General features: G+C 38.4%; 1 protein-coding gene across 1 annotated transcript in view; it reads left to right on the forward strand.

Moving 5' to 3' along the window:
• Positions 1-20,219, forward strand: part of LIN7A (lin-7 homolog A, crumbs cell polarity complex component) — a gene marked incomplete at its 5' end in the record, with an annotated part of 47,812 nt that overhangs the window by 22,101 nt on the left and 5,492 nt on the right. The window contains 2 exons of the mRNA XM_082308484.1: positions 15,593-15,664; positions 18,056-18,265. Of these exons, the coding sequence (XP_082164610.1) occupies positions 15,593-15,664; positions 18,056-18,265 (282 nt within the window). The remainder of the gene's footprint in view (positions 1-15,592; positions 15,665-18,055; positions 18,266-20,219) is intronic.

A 20,219-nucleotide genomic window follows, 5' to 3' on the forward strand; every position in this document is an offset into this window, starting at 1 on the left:
AAATTCTGGAAGAGGCTGCTTATTATATGTATGCAGAGATTCAGATCTGCAGTGTGGTGTGTTCATTGTGTAATGCAAGATCTGAGCCTAACTTTCTTTCATCAGAAAATATAGTAAAAGACATTAAGGCTGACTCCTGTAGTCCTATAAACTCCATAATGGAGGAACTTTGGAAAATAAACAATTTCTTTTCCAGTCTAAGAAATTATGGACACTTAACTATCTAGTGAGTTTGATTGTTAAAATATGTCCCAGAGAAACTCAGTATTGGGCTGAGTGCAGGTGAAAGGATCAAAGATAAAATATAAAATATAATCTACACAGTATTGATTGAATGTGATTTGTCCCTTCTACAAGTAGGAATTCTTTAACTATAGGAGCAGGAGGTCACTTTTATTATCAACTAGCCTTCAAAAGTATGAGATATTTTCCATACATATATCCTGACATACATTGCAATCTAATGTGTAGGAATCTATTAAATGGCTGTAATGAATTGTATTTATTGGAACTTATTTAGTAGATCAACCAGCCGGTTCAAATCCCCCCACTAATATCCCATAGAAATAAAATCTTTTTAAAGTGACTGAGTGAATGAAATTTAAATAGAAGTACTTTGGCATTTTTCTAGGATGCTATGTCAGGAAATGGTGATTAATGGTTCTCACTTAGCTAAATATAAGTACCACCAACAGAAATATTCTGTCTGGCACTTGGCAAGAATATGTATTAGCTCTGAAGATAATAGAAGTAATTGAAGTATGTAATGGCCTCAGTATTTCCTTTTCACCTGAAGACCCCTAGACCAGACAACAAGTTAAACACAGTCTGGTCACATTAAAATTGAGTTTTGAAAAAAAATTTAATTGTGTTTTAAAATGACTTGTTTCAAAAGCTCCCTGGCTACATAAAGATTAATTAGCCTTCTGTAGCCTTGTCACCTGGCAAAAGATGCATGAGTCTTGTCCATTATACCATTAAGTCCTTTACCCTTCCATGTGTTTTTGCTGTTTATTCAAAGCTGTTTCTATGTTATAGTCTTCTGATTCCCGGGGAGGTACTGGAATAGATGAAGGGCAAGGCTGAGAAAGTGAATGCATAATTGAACTACTGAGAAGGTGTATTCACGTGGAACTTAAAACTAGGCAACCTGAATTGATAAAGTGACTTTAATTGTTGTAAGTCAGTAAAAAGGAAGTTAGGAGAACTGTAAGATAAGGTGAACTTCTGGTCTGGCAAGAAACCTTAAAGAGCTATAGGAACAGAAGATAGATAGAATAAACAGTTGAGTAAAACACACTAAATCATCAACAAGAAAATGTGGCATACCTTAGCAGACTATGGGAATTTCATTTACTGTTAACATCTGGTAATTGGTACTGAAATGCCAGGAGAGTAATGATACAGCTTGATAAACCCATGCATCTCCTGATGAGTGGAAGTTTTCTTTCAGATTGACTCTCAAGTTTCTATTTCTGTATGTTAAATATGTAAAATTCAGGTGTATCTTGCTTTCCTCCCAGCCTTCCTTCGCTACTCCATTTTTAATTTCAAGATTAAATCTAATGTTTTTCTGTGTGGATATTACTTAAAAGAAAATATGACTGGTAAATACCAATGGTGAAACATTTATCAATACCAAAAGTAATCAAATCAGAAAATCTTTATAAAAATGTGGTGTGGCAACCAGACACACAAAAATAACCATTATTTCATTCTGTTATCTTTTGACTCCCACCAAAATATCAGGTCATCACAGAAGAGCACTTTTGCAGGACTGGGTTACTGGCAATTGTTTCTTAAAATGAGGAGCAGTCAACACAAAGTACTCTACTGTTGTGTGTTTTGTATGAAATCATAGAATCATAGAATCATAGAATCGTCAAGGTTGGAAAAGACCCTTAAGACCATCGAGTCCAACCGTTAACCTAACACTGCCAAGTCCATCTGTACCACGTCCTCGAGCAGCACATCTATCCGTTCTTTAAATACCTCCAGGGATGGAGACTCAACCCCTTCCCTGGGCAGCCTGTTCCAATGCTTGACCACCCTTTCAGTGAAGAAGTTTTTCCTAATATCCAACCTAAACCTCCCCTGGTGCAGCTTGAGGCTGTTTCCTCTCGTCCTGTCACTCGTTACTTGGGAGAAGAGACCAACCCCCACCTTGCTACAGCCTCCTTTCAGGTAGTTGTAGAGAGCAATAAGGTCACCTCTCAGCCTCCTCTTCTCCAGGCTAAACAACCCCAGTTCCCTCAGCTGCTCCTCATAAGACTTGTGCTCTAGACCCTTCACCAACTTCGTTGCCCTCCTCTGGACACGCTCCAGCACCTTAATGTCCTTCTTGTAGTGAGGCGCCCAAAACTGAACACAGTATTCAAGGTGCGGCCTCACCAATGCCGAGTACAGGGGCACCATCACCTCCCTGGTCCTGCTGGCCACACTATTCCTGATACAAGCCAGGATGCCATTGGCCCTCTTGGCCACCTGAGCACACTGCTGGCTCATGTTCAGGCGGCTGTTGACCAGCACCCCCAGGTCCTTTTCCTCCAGGCAGCTCTCCAGCCACTCGTCCCCCAGCCTGTAGCGTTGCATGGGGTTGTTGTGACCGAAGTGCCGGACCCGGCACTTAGCCTTGTTGAATCTCATGCAGTTGAATCTCATGCAGTTGGCCCCGGCCCAGCTAATAGAAATTAGTCTATGGAACAGCATGTTGTCTTAGAAAATAGTTCAGTTTCTACTTCAGTAGTTTAAAACTTTTAGACTTACTATAAAATTATCTTGTGGACAGAGCATCCTGGACATTTAAAGACCACTGGTGACTTACAGGCAAAAAAATGGCAGCGGCAGAACAGTGGCCCATTTCTGATGAGGTCTGGATGCCCTCCAGTTACTTTAGAGATATATTTGATTATGTTCTACAACATTACAAACATAGTTTCACTATATGCTAGGTAGGATAGTTCGGCAAGCCTAGTCGGTATATTGGAATGATTTTCTTTAATTAATAACTTTCGTTTTCGCGTCTTAGTGATCTGAATGCCTGGAATCCCAGTGCTGCTGATATGCAATGTGTTATTATCTGGTCATTTCCTCAAGCTGCCTACCTGCGCTTTTCGTTATTAACCCTGATATATGTCTTTGCAAATATTAGGGAACCAGAAGAAGGCTGCTGGGTGGTGAAAGCTGAGTCTCGTGATACTGTGCTCATTACTTTACTGCGATGCAGTGTGTGACAGCAGGAGGCTGGCTGGAACCATTAGCTGTTCACTTCAGATATCCCAGTACGGTGGTATACTCCATTTTAAGGGTCTGCACTAAATATAACAATCTGGGTATTAGCTGGACTCAGGTGAAACTTCTCATTAATTCTTTTATTAAAATTATTCATTTAGGATTTTAATGTAGGAGTCATTTAAAGTCCTGGTTTCATTGTGTTTCAAGAATCTCAAGATTTGTTTGTTCAATTTGCAATATAATGCTGTTCTTTTATTAAAATTATTCATTTAGGATTTTAATGTAGGAGTCATTTAAAGTCCTGGTTTCGTTGTGTTTCAAGAATCTCAAGAATTGTTTGTTCAATTTGCAATATAATGCTGTTCCTCCATCTCCCAGACCTAGCCTCTGAAAGCGGAGTTCTGTTGTTTTCTGCCTGATGAATCACATTCCCTGTAAAAACAGAGGTTCACCAGGCCAAACTGTCTTGGTTGGCACCAAGGGCAGCCCCAGAATTCAAATCCTGCCCTGTGTTACTCTTTCTTTTCACTGGGAGTTGAATATTTGTAACAGGAGGACAAATACAATTCCAGTCAGTCTCTCATCTCCACAGGGCAAGCCCAGCTTTTGAAGTTTCTAAATTACAAGATGCAACTTCAGAAAAAAAAATATATGTATCGAGAAGACTTACTGCTATAATTCACAGCACAGAACTGTGATTAAGGCTCAGTAGGAAGCCTGACATCTGAAGTCCCCTACTGTCACATTTACCCATGCAAACGGAGGTGTTGGTCAGGATTAAACAAAAGTGGTGTGTTGGACTTACTAATAAGGCAATTAGTAAACAAAAGGGCAATAGGACAACTCATATGAGTAAAGCAAGCGAGATTTATCAGCTCAGATTTGTAGCTCAGGTCATAAAAGCAGTATGGTTATATTAGCATGATGTCCCATTAGACTGGCTGGGAAGCAAAGTTCTCCTTAGGCTAATCTGATACCTTGTTATACCTTGTTCTGGTATTCCAGGTAGCTTATTCAGAATTACTGCACCATTGATTTAGCAGTAGCACTCATGCGGCCGCAAATACAGAACTGTGCAAATTGACCAAATTCATTCAGATGTTCACATGCTTATGCATGGATTGATTTGTACATTTTCATTAAAATTTGCATTCCTGTATGCTAGTTGTAAAGTTTCAGTATTTTATCTTTTTTTAGATACTGGAGTGAATTATAATGTCAGTTGAACCAGTACAGCTTACCTGAATTCTGGGGCTGTGTAGCATTTGCAAAGGTACAGCATCTGCTGTACCTTTCCATCCCTTTTCCATTACCAGTGTCCCAGCATTGAAATACCACATAAAATAATGATAAAAATTTCCACTAATCAATACCTCCATCACTGTTTGGAAAGGGCATTACTTAGCTTCATTCAAAGATGAGGGTATGGCAAAGCAGTAATATTTTCATGTTTTACAGAGTTTTGCTTTCCCTCTTCTGGTTACAAGTACTGTATCTATAATGATGAGTTGAGAGAAGGATTTGTAATGTATGTAAATTAGGGCAGAAAAAAAATCAAATTTCAGAAGATGGGCTGCCTGCTCTTTGTCTTGCCACCATGCTGTATTAGGCATTTAGAAAGTTCAGCAAAAAGGCTTAAGTTAGCAGTAAACACAGAATTTTTTTTTTAAATTACTCTACTGTGTTCAAATATGTGCTATTTTTTAGAGTGAATGTAACCAGAAATTATGCAAATTTTGAAAAACAATGAAGTTTCATTTACCACTTTACTGTAAATGATGGAAGCATTGCTCTGTTGCTTGCAAGCCCTGGATGGCATGAATGAGAACTTTTGGAATGATTACCTTGTCACTCAGCAGATGGCCTTCATTAATGGGAATTATATGAATTTACCAAGCTGCCCGAGCATTATCTGGGAGAAGGCATTATTAAGCCTCTGTGCAATTACTAAGTCCCTACGACTTCCATGATTTCACTGCAGGAGGTTTAAAACAGCTGCTGTTGTCACTTTTTTTTTAGCTGCCTAGGGCTAAATACATTGATTTCACAGATGTAGTACCCCAGAATTGGGGGCCAGACCATGTCACTGGTCTTTAATCAGTGCTTTCTCCCATTGGCTTTGATTAAAGATCAATTTTCAGAGTCGGCTGATGGCTATATATCTACTCACATTTGCGCTCTGCTTGAGTAGTTGTGCCTTTCACAAAAGATAAATATTTTAGTGCTGCAAGAGTCCTGCAATGTACAGAATCAAAGCAATGACATATCTTGTTCATATCACAGTTTATCTGGATTGCTGTACCATATTTACTAAAACTCTCTGGTGAGTGGTGCTCAGGTGATGTTCTTAGTTCTGCACACGGCTGCAGTTGCGTGTGCTGCAGAAGGTGACGCCAGTAGAACATGGGCGATGCACCTAAGCATCTTTTTGTTTTCCTCACATTATCATTTTAGTTTATTGCTGCAGTATCATATTTTGATTACATAAAACCCTTAAGGATAAACAGAATAGCCTCTGCTGCAGTTCATCTCAAGCCTGCTTCTTCCTCTTGAGAGAAATCAGCAGCAAGGTGAACTACTGAGGAATATTTATGCTGACAGGTTGTTAGAAGCCACAGCACCACTGTTTCTGCCTTGATGGAGCCTCAGTATCTCTCTGCTTCCGCGTAACCGAAGTCACTGATGAGACTCCTGAGAAATGCTGCTCTATCTCCATTTTTTAATTGTGCCTTCAGAAAAGAAAAGAAATTGTAAAACTGTTTTAAAACTCCACTTTAGCTACATTTTTTGTTGGTATTTCAAACAAGAAACATCAGCAGTTTCCTTCCTTCTCCCTGCCTTCTCAGCTCGATAGGAACACTTGAGATGAACTTGCATGATGGGCTCAGGTTATGTCATGTTTCATCCAGGTGCTGATTTTGGCAAGGTTTTGCCAAACCTGCTAATGTTTGGAATATGGCTCTTGCATACAAGAGCCCCAACAGCATATACAGACTTATTGATAAAGTGGAGGAAATTAGTGTTTATTAATGCTTGGCATATTTTTGAACTCAAAAATAACTGGCAGTGAGGTCTAAGAGAGGGAGTTGTAGATTATGAGCTATGAATTCCAAGTGGTCTTAAGGGAATTAACTAATTAGACTAGATATAAGGAAGAAATTTTTTACAATGAGGGTGGTGAAGCACTGGAATGGGTTGACCAGAGAGGTGGTAGATGCCTCATCCTTGGAAACATTCAAGGACAGGCTGGATGGGGCTCTGAGCAACCTGATCTAGATGTAGATGTCCCTGCCAGTTGCAGGGGGGGTGGACTAGATGACCTTTAAAGGTCCCTTCCATCCCAAAGCGTTCTATGATTCTATGACTCTATGATTCTAATCAACCATGTTGCTATTTCTTTTGATCCCAGTATATTGCAGTAGAAGCAGTAAAAGAGACTTTCAGGACAGTATTTTGCTTAAGTTCCGTGACTGCAAAGCATACAATTTCTGAGACACCTGTAATATTGTCTTCAAAGATGCCAGATCATAGTTGCCATTGACTTAGAGCAGAGTATAGAACAGTGTGTAAGGACATGAAATAAACTAAATGACCCAATGATATTTTTATTGTTCCTAATGTAAGTAATATCTATTTGCAAATAAAAGTCTATTTTTCATTATTCTTGAGAGGGTGCCAAGCAACTTCCTATTGACTTTACAGTGTCAGAGTGTTGTTTCCAGACAGAATCGACATTGGAGGGAAGAAGAGGGGGCATACAGAGGTCTTGTGTGTCCTAACAGCAACACCAGGAGTGTTTCAACTGACTCATCCAATATGTGCAGAGGATGTGACAGCATGCATTTCCTGGTACATCTGCTATGTTCTTCTGCTCGCGCAGAAGGGAGGAAGGAGATTCTGGCCCCAGCCTGTAACCCCTGTTGGGTTGTTTCTTGGACAGGCACAGTCTCATATGGCAAGAACTCAGGGACCAAAACTTGGTTCAGCTTTCAGACAGCAACAGTGATACTGTCAGAGCAGAGTGAGCACCACTCTTTTCTACACAAAAAATGCCAGAGCAAGTAATACTTTGGCATTTTAACTGGAGCCTCCATAAAGTATTCCACCCTAAATTAAAATATTAAACCCTTACGGTGATTACACTTAATTTATTTTTAACAGTGTTTCAGGCCTGTGCTGTTTTTTTCCTACTGCCTAAGGACACCTTAATAATGCATCAAGATTTGGATCGTCACTTTGCTAAAACTGACCTAGTTTCCTCCATAACCTCCACCCCACAAAGAAGGATACTTTTAAATAAAATATCCTCTATGAAAATGTAAAAGCCAACATTCATAATATTTCTTCCACATGTTCTGAAATTAAAACTGTCTCATCTCCTCAGGTTATTAAACGAGAATGAGTTTCATTTACAGGTTTGAGCTTTTTAACAGGTTAGCATCCCTAGTGCATGTGGCAACATCCATGCAGTGTTACTTCATGGAAAGTGATTGTTATGACAATTGTGAAAATGATACAGATGTTTGGTTTTGAAAATAGACACCAACAGTTTTCCTGGTACAAACATGTAACTGCGCACAGGCTAATGAAAGCTTATCATGTAAAAATATTCAGAATGCCAGCAACCTTGAGTGACCACATTCTGTCAGATATAAATAGCTCATTAATACAGAGTAGTTGTCACAAAGCAGCTTTTTCTATGAGTTGTCCAAATTCAGTAGCTGCAGGAAATAACTTATGTAATACAGACTTTTTGGTACTTCCAGTAAGCCCTGTAATAGATCACATGCCTTGCTCTCAAAGGTACTTTTCAACCATTTCAGCCTCACTGTACTCACAGGCATCCATCAGCTTGTCCTTTTGACATTGACAAAAGAGAACCTTTTGTCAGCTTGCTCTCAGGGACAGAATGAAGATGATGTACAGTATACACTGTGAACATGGGTGGGAGATTGCCTAGTTCTGCTTCTGTCGGGATTAATCAAACACGTGGTGTAGGCCTGTAACAAAATGGGCCTTGGTGATTCATTTGCTCAATCAATCTTGTTTAAGAAGAATCTAAGTTTATTGTAATCTTGAAGTTGTGGCATGTATACATGGCATCCATGGTGTTCCTCCACAGCCAGTGGTTTTCTGAGGTTGTCAATGTCCCTCACAAGGACTACGATTTAGAAAGACACTCTTCTCAAGTTCTCTTTCTCTTCAGTCATCCAGAATAGTCCCTTCCCCATTTTTTTTAATTAACTACCAAAGATCAAAGTACCTATTAACACAATGAAAAAACAATGTTAACTTTTTTTTTTTTTTAAGTCAACTTGGTAGATAGAAAAGAAAATCAGCCTGCTTTCAACTTCCCCATGGAACTACTGTCTTCTAGACTATGGTGTATGACTGTGTTTAGTACAGTATCTTAGCTAGAGGCTGTAGCTCTGGTGGAAAAAACATGCTTTTATGATGTAGCCATGCTTTCCTGAGCATGCTTATCACATGAGATAATTTAAAAAAGCGGAACACAGGCACAAACCCAGAAATTCCACTTGATATTCAAGAGATACAAAACTAAACACACCATCACTAGAGATTTTCCATTTTCATTGAGTACCATGGTTTATGGCTAAATGGAAGCACTCCACTACATTGGTTTTGAGCTTGAGTAAGGTTACAAAGGTAAAAAGTCATTATGAAAGAGGAAGGGTGGTCTGGTAAGCTGCATACCTCCACGCTGCTTACATAGGCTTTTGGTTGTGTTTGACTTGTTTTCCTTCTTTCATGTCCTCATCTGTTCAGGTGTCACCTTAAAAGGACAATTAGACCAGTTTGTGGGTTATTTTGTAGAAACGCAAATACTGTTTGAAATCTCAACAAACTGGTCATAAAGGGCATAGATATCCAAAATGAGACAAAGACCTACAAATACTTCCAGTGGAGAAAAAGGAAAGATTACTGAAAGAAATGAAAAAGACCCAATTACATCCAACAGTTATAACTTGAAATTGGACAAATTTAGCTTAGAAATAATCCATTTTTAATGGAAATGCTGTTAACCAGTTGACCAATTTCCTAAACAAGCTGGAGGCTTGAAATTCACAGACCTTTCTAAAGACTTTGTAGTTCAAGCGAAAATTATCATTGGTGCAGAAATTATCAGATGGGATTCCATGGTTTATGGTGTACAAGAGGTTAAAGGTGACCAGAGTCCCTCCTGATCTTTGTAGCCTTTAAAACTTCCTTACCCACTGATGTGGTAGAGGTATGATCTGAATTGAGTGCTGAAGTACAGCTCTGGGGGAGCCTGTCCAGGCATACAAACCAATGCATTCCTCTCCACAGACATAAATGTATTGGATTAAGAATGGAAAATGCAGGCAAGAGGTTGTGGGGAAGGAAAAAATGCCAAACAGAATGTGAAGAGGTAAAAATGATGAAAACAAAGTAGACGGGGGAAAAAAGACACAACTGGTTTGTGCTGCAGGTGGAAGCTTCCCCTCAGAAACAAGGCATTCACAGCACCGCAGTGGAGGTCAGCAGCTCTCCAGTGCACCTTTGCAGTGTAACTTCTCCCTGTCATCCTCCTACCGCAAGGGCTAGTCCACATGCACCAAATGAGATGATAGGTGGGTCTTACCTCTTAGGTCAGAAGGAGGCTGAAGGTCTGAGAAGCAGCAGCAGATTTTGGGAAGAGGGGAGGAGAGAGGCCAGCAGCTCTGCTGAATAAAGCACATACACACAGACATGAGCTCTTCTCACCATGGTAAAAGACTGATTGAGATATTCCTTTCCACTTGACATCTTAGAAAGGAGAAATATTTACTTCATCCTTTCCAACATATGAAGACAATTAGGAAGATAGGGATTCAGCATAGTTGATGGCAGAAGCATCATACTGACGTGTAAGTAAATAACAATTTCTCTTTTATAGCTTAGACTCAGTTCTGCAAGGGTGCACATATGTATACTGTTCCATTGACAGGACTACATAAATGCAATGAAACCAATTATGTCTTCCTTGCACTGGTTATTCTCACAATACCTCTCCCCTCTGTACTGTCTGTCAGGTTCCTGTCTTCCATTCCTGGAAAGACTTCTTCCAAAAATAGATATACAATTATCATCTACATTGAAGCAATAAAAAATATGGCAGACAAACTAAAGAAACTAAACCCGGATGATGCCAATATATGTGTTAAACATTGTTTATCAATCTTTTTGCAGGTTGCTTCTTCATTCCACCCTTTAACCTGCTTACCTATGGCACTTACGTAGCTTGTGACTGCTTGAAGGAAGAGTTTTATGTCTTTTTATATGTTATCATACTGCAGGCACTGTGGAAACACAGCTGATTACCACTTCTTACATATGTTACCTCATGTGCTAAGAAACCCCCAAAAAGGCTACATCCTCACTTACAAATCTCAGAAAAGTTTATCTGGGCCTGCTACTTCACAGGTCTGAGTAGCAACGTACTCTGTCTTGGGTTTTGTTTGTGGGCTTTTTGAACACTTGCTCATTGCTGTAAAATGATTTCTGCCTCATGCCTCTTCCCTTCTGATGTTCAGACCAAGTTGTCCTAAAGTCAATTGAGCACCATTATTGTAGGTACAGTTGCACTTAGAATTACATAATATTTTATCAGGGGATGAAGCATTGAATACCTCTTACTGTAGTTAATGGAACAAAACCTGTTTAATTACATTGTAACTTTGAGAATTCAGCAGAAAAGATGCTGCATCATTCAGGTTGTAAACAGAATGCTGTCTCTAGCCACCTTTATAAAACAGGCTGCTAAGTGCACTGTTATTCCTGGACCTCCTCCTAAAGCTTTGCATTGACTTCAATAGGCCAGCCCAGTACGTGCTGCTTTGTTATGAGTCCGTATGGAGTAATTTTTGTTAAGAAGCTACCTCGTAAAGTACCTGTAAGACAGTCCTCCTTCCCATGCTTCAGTAATGCTAAACCAGCTGCTTTGCCTCCCAGCTGAATGTGTGGGGATGAGGACCATCGTCATTACAATAATACCTGCTGCATCTGACTCTACAGCTCCTGCTGGGAGAAGTAATAAAATGTACATTTCTCTGTGCCAGCAAGAGCTGCCACAGTACAAGGAGGATTCACCTCCAAGATCAGATTTTTTAGTTGTAATTTTCCTCCCTCACTCTTTTTGTATTTTTTGAGTACTGTGTGAGAGTAACTTTAGATTATGGTGTCTGAGGAGACTGCCTGCAAAAGCTGAAAAAGTCTGAGATCTATATTCATTCATTCAGGAGTATTTCTTGATGAGAGTGTTGTATTCTCTGCACCACAGGAAAGAGAAAACAAAGCAGAGTACGTCTAGCTCCACAGCACAAATGAGGGCTCTGTGAACAACCCCCTGTCTGCAGCATGCTTTTACCCAATGAACGATCAGCGTACAGACACTGACAATCTTGGTAGAAATTGCTGTGGGGGAAAATTATCTGAAACATTACCATTTAACTTACAGCTGCAGCTTTGTGTCTTGAAACATTGACATTTCACCTGTAATTTATTAATGAATTGTGGAAACTCTTTTCCCTAGGCACTAGACCATCAGACTGTGTATGGAGTCTGTCAGCAAATACTATTACTAAACACCCATGTAGTCTTTTAGATAGTATAAAAAGAAATAGCTGTACATACAAAAATAGATATGCAGCTCTTTTTCAAATCAGTAACATATAGCAACCGTCTAGATACTGTCCTGGGCAACTGGCTCTAGGTGGCCCTGCTTGAGCAAGGGGGTTGGACAAGATGCCCTCCAGAGGTCCCTTCCAACCTCAACCAGTCTGCAATTCTGTGATATGTTAATGGTCTTTCTTCAACTCATTCATCATTACACAATGATGTCTTTCAAAATGATTCATGTGTCACGGTCAACAATGGTCACTGTTTTAAAAGATTTCTTTAGTAAATATCCTAAAGGAGCTTTTCAAATACTTATAATTAAATTCTGCACCTTTGTCATCTTCTGTACTGAGTGATATTTTGTCCAAATAAGGAAATCTGCAGAAGATCTTATAAGGACATCTTAAGAATGACATTGTTAGATTCAGGAGAATCACTATATGTTAAAAATGTAATCAGATGTACGTCAGACAATAGTAGGCACTGAAAGGAAAGATTTTATAAAACCATTTCAGTTACTTGTTGTATACAATGGATTGAACAAGAAGCTATATTCCACTCCAGGAGGATTTGAATGCCACCTTATTTAGTTTGAGAACAAAGAGATTTTCTGTGTACATAGAAGAGGCAGCAGAATGGATTCGTTGTGCACAAATCATGGCTAAGGTGGTGCTGAGAACAGCATAGATAAAGGGGTTAGTCTGGCTACAGGCAAACAATTATTTATGGATTTCAGTGTGCTTTTTCGTGCATTGCTAGAATGAGCAATGATTAGATCTGAACTCTACAAAGAATTTAAGGGGCTTGGTGGAACAGGTACAGTTTGGTTATTAAACTGACTTAATAAGAAGAAAGTTATGTAGGTGTATGTTTTATCCTTCTTAAACTCAAATTACATTAAACATTATGTAACAGTCAAATAGGAGAATTAGATTTACAAATGCCTCAAGCAGATATTCAAGACTGGTCACATCTGTTGCTTATAGAGAGTGAGTTTTGACATGCAAGACTTCTTTTCCTAAGAACTGTGCTATAGATATTATGATCACTGATAACTCTTTGTAGAACACCATTTAAAATCTGTTATCATTGAGAATTTACAAATGAACCCAAGGATTATATGACATTGTTGATCATATTTTTCACAAGTTTTTGAGTCGGTTGGTTCTTTTTTAAAATACTAGTTTAATCACACACTAGTGAGTGTGTTCTTTCGCAGTGTACAAATCAGTTACAAGGATATTGGATATTATGAAGCCTACCAGCTAGATACTGGTAGGATGCAGACAATATGGAGTTATATGATATCAAACCTAGCAAATAATCAGGTGAATGTATCGTTATCAGCTCACCTTTGTGATATTCTACCTTAGTAATGAATATTTTAAAGAACTTCTTAGTAACTCTTCCTATATCTGAAATATTGTGACCTGTTTTAAAAACAATTTAATGTCATAATAGTTGTGTAATCAAATATATGCTTTTAGACATTATAGCCAGGCACAGCATTTATAGCTATGCAAGCAAGAACGGTATGTACAATCTGCTCTCCTGCTTTAAGATGAAGGGGAACCTGCAGATATCAAGAAAATGCACCATTATCAGTGGTTCAGTACAGTATGGGTTTTGAAGTAACAAGTATTTAATGATTCATTACTGCAATTACACAGTATTCTTCTTATATAATGTAGTAGTTGTTCTTATATAAGAATATGTCCTATGACATAATACAATAAACATTGAACTGATCTGTGCAGGATAATGCTGAGTATGTAGACTCAACCCATTTTTATGATGGAATCATCCAGTACAAAGATAGAACACACCAGAGATCCTTCAGCGGCTATAAAAGAGCTTTCTTTTTCCATAGTTTTAAAATTGAGGGCAAAATCCTGGCCTCTGTTGAGGTCAATGTCAATTTCACCAATGGAAGCAAGGTTTCATTTCAAATGCAGAAAGCAGAAAACTTCTCAGCGTGCTCCCCTTGTCTCAGTTTTCTTCACTGGCCCAAGTTTTTCTGAATTAAGTCCTAGGATGACTTATGTGCTGACAATAGTCAAGACAAATAATCTTTTTGCTGTACTTTGAAAGTGTTTAGCATATTTTAGATCTCTAAAATGGATTGCATTTGTTATCTCCTTTCCTTTTTTGCCTTTCCCTTGTGTATGGTATCCCTCAAAAAAGGTTTGCGGATCAGTCATCCCAAACATTTTACACTCAAGAGTGTTTGATTACCACTATGTCTGTCCACTGAGATCAGAAGTGAGCCACACATCTTAATTCTCTTTAGATGTTTGTAGCAATATGTTCGTCGGTGTGTAAGTTTTGTAACGGGAGGCTCAGTGGGGAGAGATATATCATTATGATACTACATAACGAGTCAGCAGGACAGGGGACAGGCAAATTTTACCTCTCAATGGGACAAGCCGTTGTTTATAGGTCAGTTAAGTACAGGATCTGACACCTTCTCTACCAAAGTAACATTTACATTACCAAAGAGGGAAGTTTTGGCAGTCCTGCTAAAGTATCACCAAATCAGTGAAAGGTAAATATATTTTGGAAAGAACGATTGAATCTGCACTCCTCAAGGACCCTAAGAAAGAGATTGCTGTAAAAGCTAACATACCTTACCAGCAAAGGTTCTCTCTGAGGAATGCAGCCTGAGCCATAAAGCACATGAAAAGACAAAATTCCTGATGAAGTAGGTTAAGAAAATGCCCAGAGTAAATCAGTGGCATATAGGAACATTTTTTTAGGTTTGATGGTTTTATAAGAAAATTACAAAAAATGTTTTGTTTGTTTGTTTGCATTCACCTTTGTCTTTCAAAAAAAATTCCATATATTATATATAAATATTTCTGGTTTTTAAGTTTTCTTTCAAAATAACTGGCTAGTATCATGGCATTTTTTTAATATTTTTCACCTAAGAGTGTGACAAATCTAGAGAACAAAGGCAGTGTGAGAGAGCCTTTTCCTTTCTCCTTACTGGAGGTGTTTAAAAGGGAGAGTTAAGGACCAGAGAAAGTGGGCCAAGAGTGTATACCAGAAGAAAACAACAGACAGAAAGTTGTATATATTGGCAACATTGGTTTTATGCCATTTTTGTGAATGCACAGTTCCTTCCTAAACGATAATCTTGCCCATTGTCCATGTCTGATCTACGATACCACCAGCCCTTTTCGCCATTCCTAGCTATGATTGATGGAAACCAGTACTGTGACCTTTCTCCAAAATTTAATTTTCACTTACATTCTTCAGCATCTTTGCTGAGCAACTTACATATTTTTTTAACATCAGTCTCCTAAATCTTTAGTTCATAGGAAAGTTCAGAGAACAAAGAAGCCATTGTTGGAGGCTTAGACACCACTCAAATCAGTTCAGATCATTTGCATTCGAATCAGTTGCCTGGAGACATCAGTTTTTGCTAACATAGAACCTAACTGTCCTGGTTTGGGGAAATGACATGCGAGAGATGGGAAGGGAATCGTGTTGGAAGATGTACAGTTAAGTTTGCAAAGTGTCATGAGAAACACAGATAGATGTCCTCTGTAAACCTAAGCATGCATAAGTTTAGCAGACACTTGACTATGTGATTGCATGAATGCAGCATTAATGAAACATAGTCTTATGAGGGAAAGGGACTGTCCTGTCTGGGTTGATATAAAGTCCTTGTTTTGCTTCTATAATTAATTTCATTTTATTTTCATGAACATTTTAGGTGTATCAATACATGCATGAAACCATAACTGTTAATGGCTGCCCCGAATTCCGAGCCAGGGCCACTGCAAAGGTAGGATACGTGCAACTGTTTAAATACGTGTTACCAAAGTGACCTAGTAATTGACTGTGCGCGTGTGTGTTTCAGGTATTCGTGTGTACACTGTAAGAAAATTTAGACATCAGTGGCAGCCCAGAGTCTAGAACCAGTGCTACTTCCCAGGTAACAATCATAATGGAAAATTTCAACCTTTATGCTGCTTCTGTAGCTTAAGAAAAGAGAATGATTTTATGGAATTTGATGCTTTTTGAAAAGTTGCTTTGCAAAAGCAAATCTACTGGTTCATTCTGTAGAAGTCTGCCTGCAACAACCAATATTTTAATGGACTGTTTTCCCATACAGCTCATCCAGAGAGGACACAATGATTTGGGAGATAGAAACTAAACAGTCAAAATTCCACTTTTATCTAATGGAACTGTAGGTACTGAGCAAGTGGTAAGGGTGAACAGTGACAAAAATGGCCTGATCAAGAGACTCCACAGCCAAATGCGAGCCCATTTTCTCTGATGCATGACCTGTTTTAATAAAATATATCGTCTCTTTGTCCATGTGGACCTGCCTTTCTCATATCCTTAGACGATGACAGCTATATTACTGCTACTACTAAAATGATAATTTTCTAAGAGAATCCACACAACCATGAAAGAACCCATTCTGTGTGCCAGTATGAAATATGCTCTGTGTTTTCATAACATGCGCAAAGATAGGTGCTTCCAAACAGGGAGATCCACCATGGCTTTCTTTTTCCCATTATCATTTTGTACTCAACACTATCTTCTGGGTGGTATAGCAGATACTATGCAAAACAGGTAAACCTGCAAAAGCCATAAGTCTTTTTTAGAGATATGTCTTTATGGTCCCACTCCTGTGAAGTTAGTGAGAAAACTCCCTGAAATCCTAATGGACCTAAGATCTTACCATTATGTATTTATCTATCTTAAGAGATTCTAATTTAAAGCTGTGTCAGAAGATGAAGGTTGGGAGTGTGTTACAAAATGATTTCTACAGTATTTTAGAGAAGCAAGCTGTATAGTAACCAGCAAATAACCTAATATACACTAAGTTGCAGTGTATTTTCCTTACTAAAAAGAACGTTCTTTTCTGTAGGATGTTCTTCTGATTTTAACCTTCTTCTAGTAGAAAGTTAATGGACAATGTAAATTTGTAAGGTCTATGGTTCTATATAGAGAAATGTGTATATGAAATCCTGATTTGTCTACACTGCAGCTAAACATAGAAATTATTGCTATGTTGTATAGTAAATGGGGAGAAATCCAATTAGTGTTTGCCATTCTCATTTCTTACTCATATAGAACAGCAGGGTTACAGAGCAATGTTTCAATATCGCAATATTTCCTGGTTATTTCTGGGCTGTCTGCATTGCATTCTCCTAGTGCATTCATGTCTGACATAAAATGTATGCATGATGACAAGGTCTGCATGTGCAAAAACATGTAACTGAGAATGATCCATTATGTCACATCATCCACTAGCTTCTATTAAGCATAAGCATTACTAGGATGCTCAAAAAACATCAGTGTAATGCAGAATCGTTCGAGCAGTTTCGACTACAAACACACGTTCAAAAGGATAAAAGTTTTTCTTAATGTTTATTTAATGATTTACTAAGATCTATAAGTAGGAAAATACTTGTAGTGAAAAATGAAGTATAAGATGTAATATTTTTCTGGATGCAAGCTTTACAGTTTGTTACATGGGGGTTTTTTTTGCTAGAGTATAATTAACAATCTAGGATTTTTTCTAATTGATTTATAAATCCATTGTCTTAAGATGTAATTTTTCAATAAAAGTTTTGATCCAATTATATTATAAAAACTCATACTCCTGTTCCAGGAGTTATTTAGTTTGCAAGATTTCATAAAGATTATAAATTAAACTTTTTAAAATAAGGGTATCCTTTTAGGATATTTTTCGGTGGCCGAAGAATAAAATAAATAATTCTGTACCTCTGAAAGCAGAGCAGAGAGTTAACAATTCAGTTTGTCCACTTTATTTCAACTAGGAATACAGTAGAGATCACATTATCTTATCCCACAGTAATAAATTTTGTCCCTGGGAAAAGGCAAAGAAGAAATGCCCTAGTGATCATAAGTGTTCGCCACCACGCAGTCAGGCTTCCTGGTGCCTACTTCTGGCTCTGCTGCTAACTTTCTGCGTTATCTTTGACAAGTTACCTAAACTCTCTATTCCTCTGCTTATTCCTTTATTTCAAAAGCATTGGCATGGAACTTAATATTTTTTAAATGCTTTCAGATAATCAGAAAAAGTCAGAGTAAGATACTGAAATGTTTTCACAGGAATGAATTCTTCCTGCAAGTGAACAACAGCGTGTATATCAGTGTTCTCCCTACATAGCCAAATCACTCGCTTTTTCTCTTCCAGGCAACAGTTGCTGCTTTTGCTGCAAGCGAAGGCCATTCACACCCGCGAGTGGTGGAGCTGCCAAAGACTGATGAAGGCCTGGGCTTTAATGTCATGGGAGGAAAGGAACAAAATTCACCTATTTATATTTCTCGCATCATTCCTGGAGGAGTGGCAGAAAGGCATGGAGGGCTCAAACGGGGGGACCAGCTGCTTTCGGTTAATGGAGTGGTATGTGGAAATTTGATAGAGCTTTCATTTTCATCTGGATTTTCATTTTTCACAGCTGTTCTAATACCATGATTTAAAATGCAGCCATATGAAACAAAAAGAATTAGCTCTGTGAGGGACCTTCAGTGTGCATTTGTAGTGCAGTGAGGCAAAGCTGTGCCGACAACTTTGTGCCACTACAATTTCTGTTGTAATGCCGGGTGCTTGAAGAGCTTCATTTTAAATCCACACCACATGCTCAATTTACAAGGAAGCTATGTCTTTCTTAATTGATAATTCTGCAAATTCCTTTTGCAGTAAAAGCATAATAACAGGCTTTGTCGTTCTTGCACTTCATAGCCTCTGAGGCACACAGCCCTTTTCAAGCACGGTGATGCCTCAGTGGCACTTGTGCAGCCTCGTGACCTTCAGAGCATTTGAACACATAAAATGAAAAGAAATTTGGTAAGCACATTTGGTGCTGATTTGCAGTGGAAGGTACATTCCAGATTTCTTTCAGTGGCATTCATCCAGCTGTGATATCCTTGTCAGAGAAATCAGCTGTACAAACGAACACGTACAGGGAGCATGTATTTTCAGTAAAAAGGTGCATTTTTTACATAGTCATTTTCCATGTAAGTCAATACTTCAGGGTGGAGTGTTTTGCAGTAGTTTCACTGTGAGTGTCAGTATGGAGGTAAAAATAAAAGGGCTCTTGGAACAGAGAGGAAAATAAGACTCTGACTACATGATATGGGTCAAATTCTGCCTTGCATTTTGCTTTTTGTTCCCTTTTACAAGGCAACATAAACTACTGAAAGGGTAGAGAAGGTCTGGAAGCTCACTTGTCCCTGTACACAATGAGAAAGAAAAGATACAAAACAGAAAAAGAAAAGCCACTGAAAAAATTATTTAGTCTCGGGGGAAAAAGAAACCAACTGAACGTTTAATAAGTAAATTGCCTGAACTTCACTGATTGGAAGTAGATCAAATAATTTTGTTGTTGTTCAGCGTTTCTTTCAACAGGTGAATAAAAAGACAGATAAAAAGAGTTCATATTCACTAATTGATGGATGGTTCTTGAAAAATCCTTTTACTGTCAACAGTGTCTAGGCAAATACTGGGGAGGAAAGTGATGAACCTTCAGATGTCAAGATATATTGAATTTGACTGTCGGCACCTCTATTTCATGATACTCTGTTCAGAAAATTTCATGATACTCTGTTCAGAAAATTTTGTGAATGTGCTCTAGAATACATATTAAGCTAATGTAGCAAAAAACAACAATATAAAATTCCCAATTGCATGTAGGCACATGAGAAAGTTGATTCCGAGATGCAACAGAAATATTTTTGCATTCAGAGTCTAAACAACAGACTTTGAAGTTTGAATTGCAGTTGCATACTTGAAATAATGCCTATGAGCAACTGTTCATACACCAATCTTGGGCTGAATTAAGCCCATACAGTATAATTCGTAAAAACGCAAAAATTATAGAAGTGGTAATTTGTTTGCAGACAGCTTGAGACAAGAGGAAAAAGGTCCAAATTTAACATTGTTCACTGGGACTAGTTCACTCTGTGCTTCTCTCAATTTAGCTGGAGAAAAGCAAATAATATACAGTATGTACAATTCAACAGACGGCTCAGCAGTGGAACATGAAATGAAAATAAAATATCTGTAACTTGTTTGTGCTCAGAAGTTGGTGGTTATCCAACTTTATAATTACCAACATAAAATTAGAGCTGTGTGTTCAGAATCCAGATTTGTTATCCCAGCATGACTGGGATGACTGTTCCTTGAGCTGTTTCACCGGATGTTAAAAAAAGTGTTTTCTCATTATGCTGGGGATTTTGTTACATACTTTTGTCCCACACCCCCTAAAAGTAAAGGAAATTGAAAGCAATAAGCCCTGCAGATGGCTCAGCAAACGGACTTGCTGGTGGCTGTTCATATCTGGCAAAGATTCTGCATT

This window comes from Platalea leucorodia (assembly GCF_965183815.1).
Source record: "Platalea leucorodia genome assembly, chromosome: 4".
Taxonomy (NCBI): domain Eukaryota; kingdom Metazoa; phylum Chordata; class Aves; order Pelecaniformes; family Threskiornithidae; genus Platalea; species Platalea leucorodia.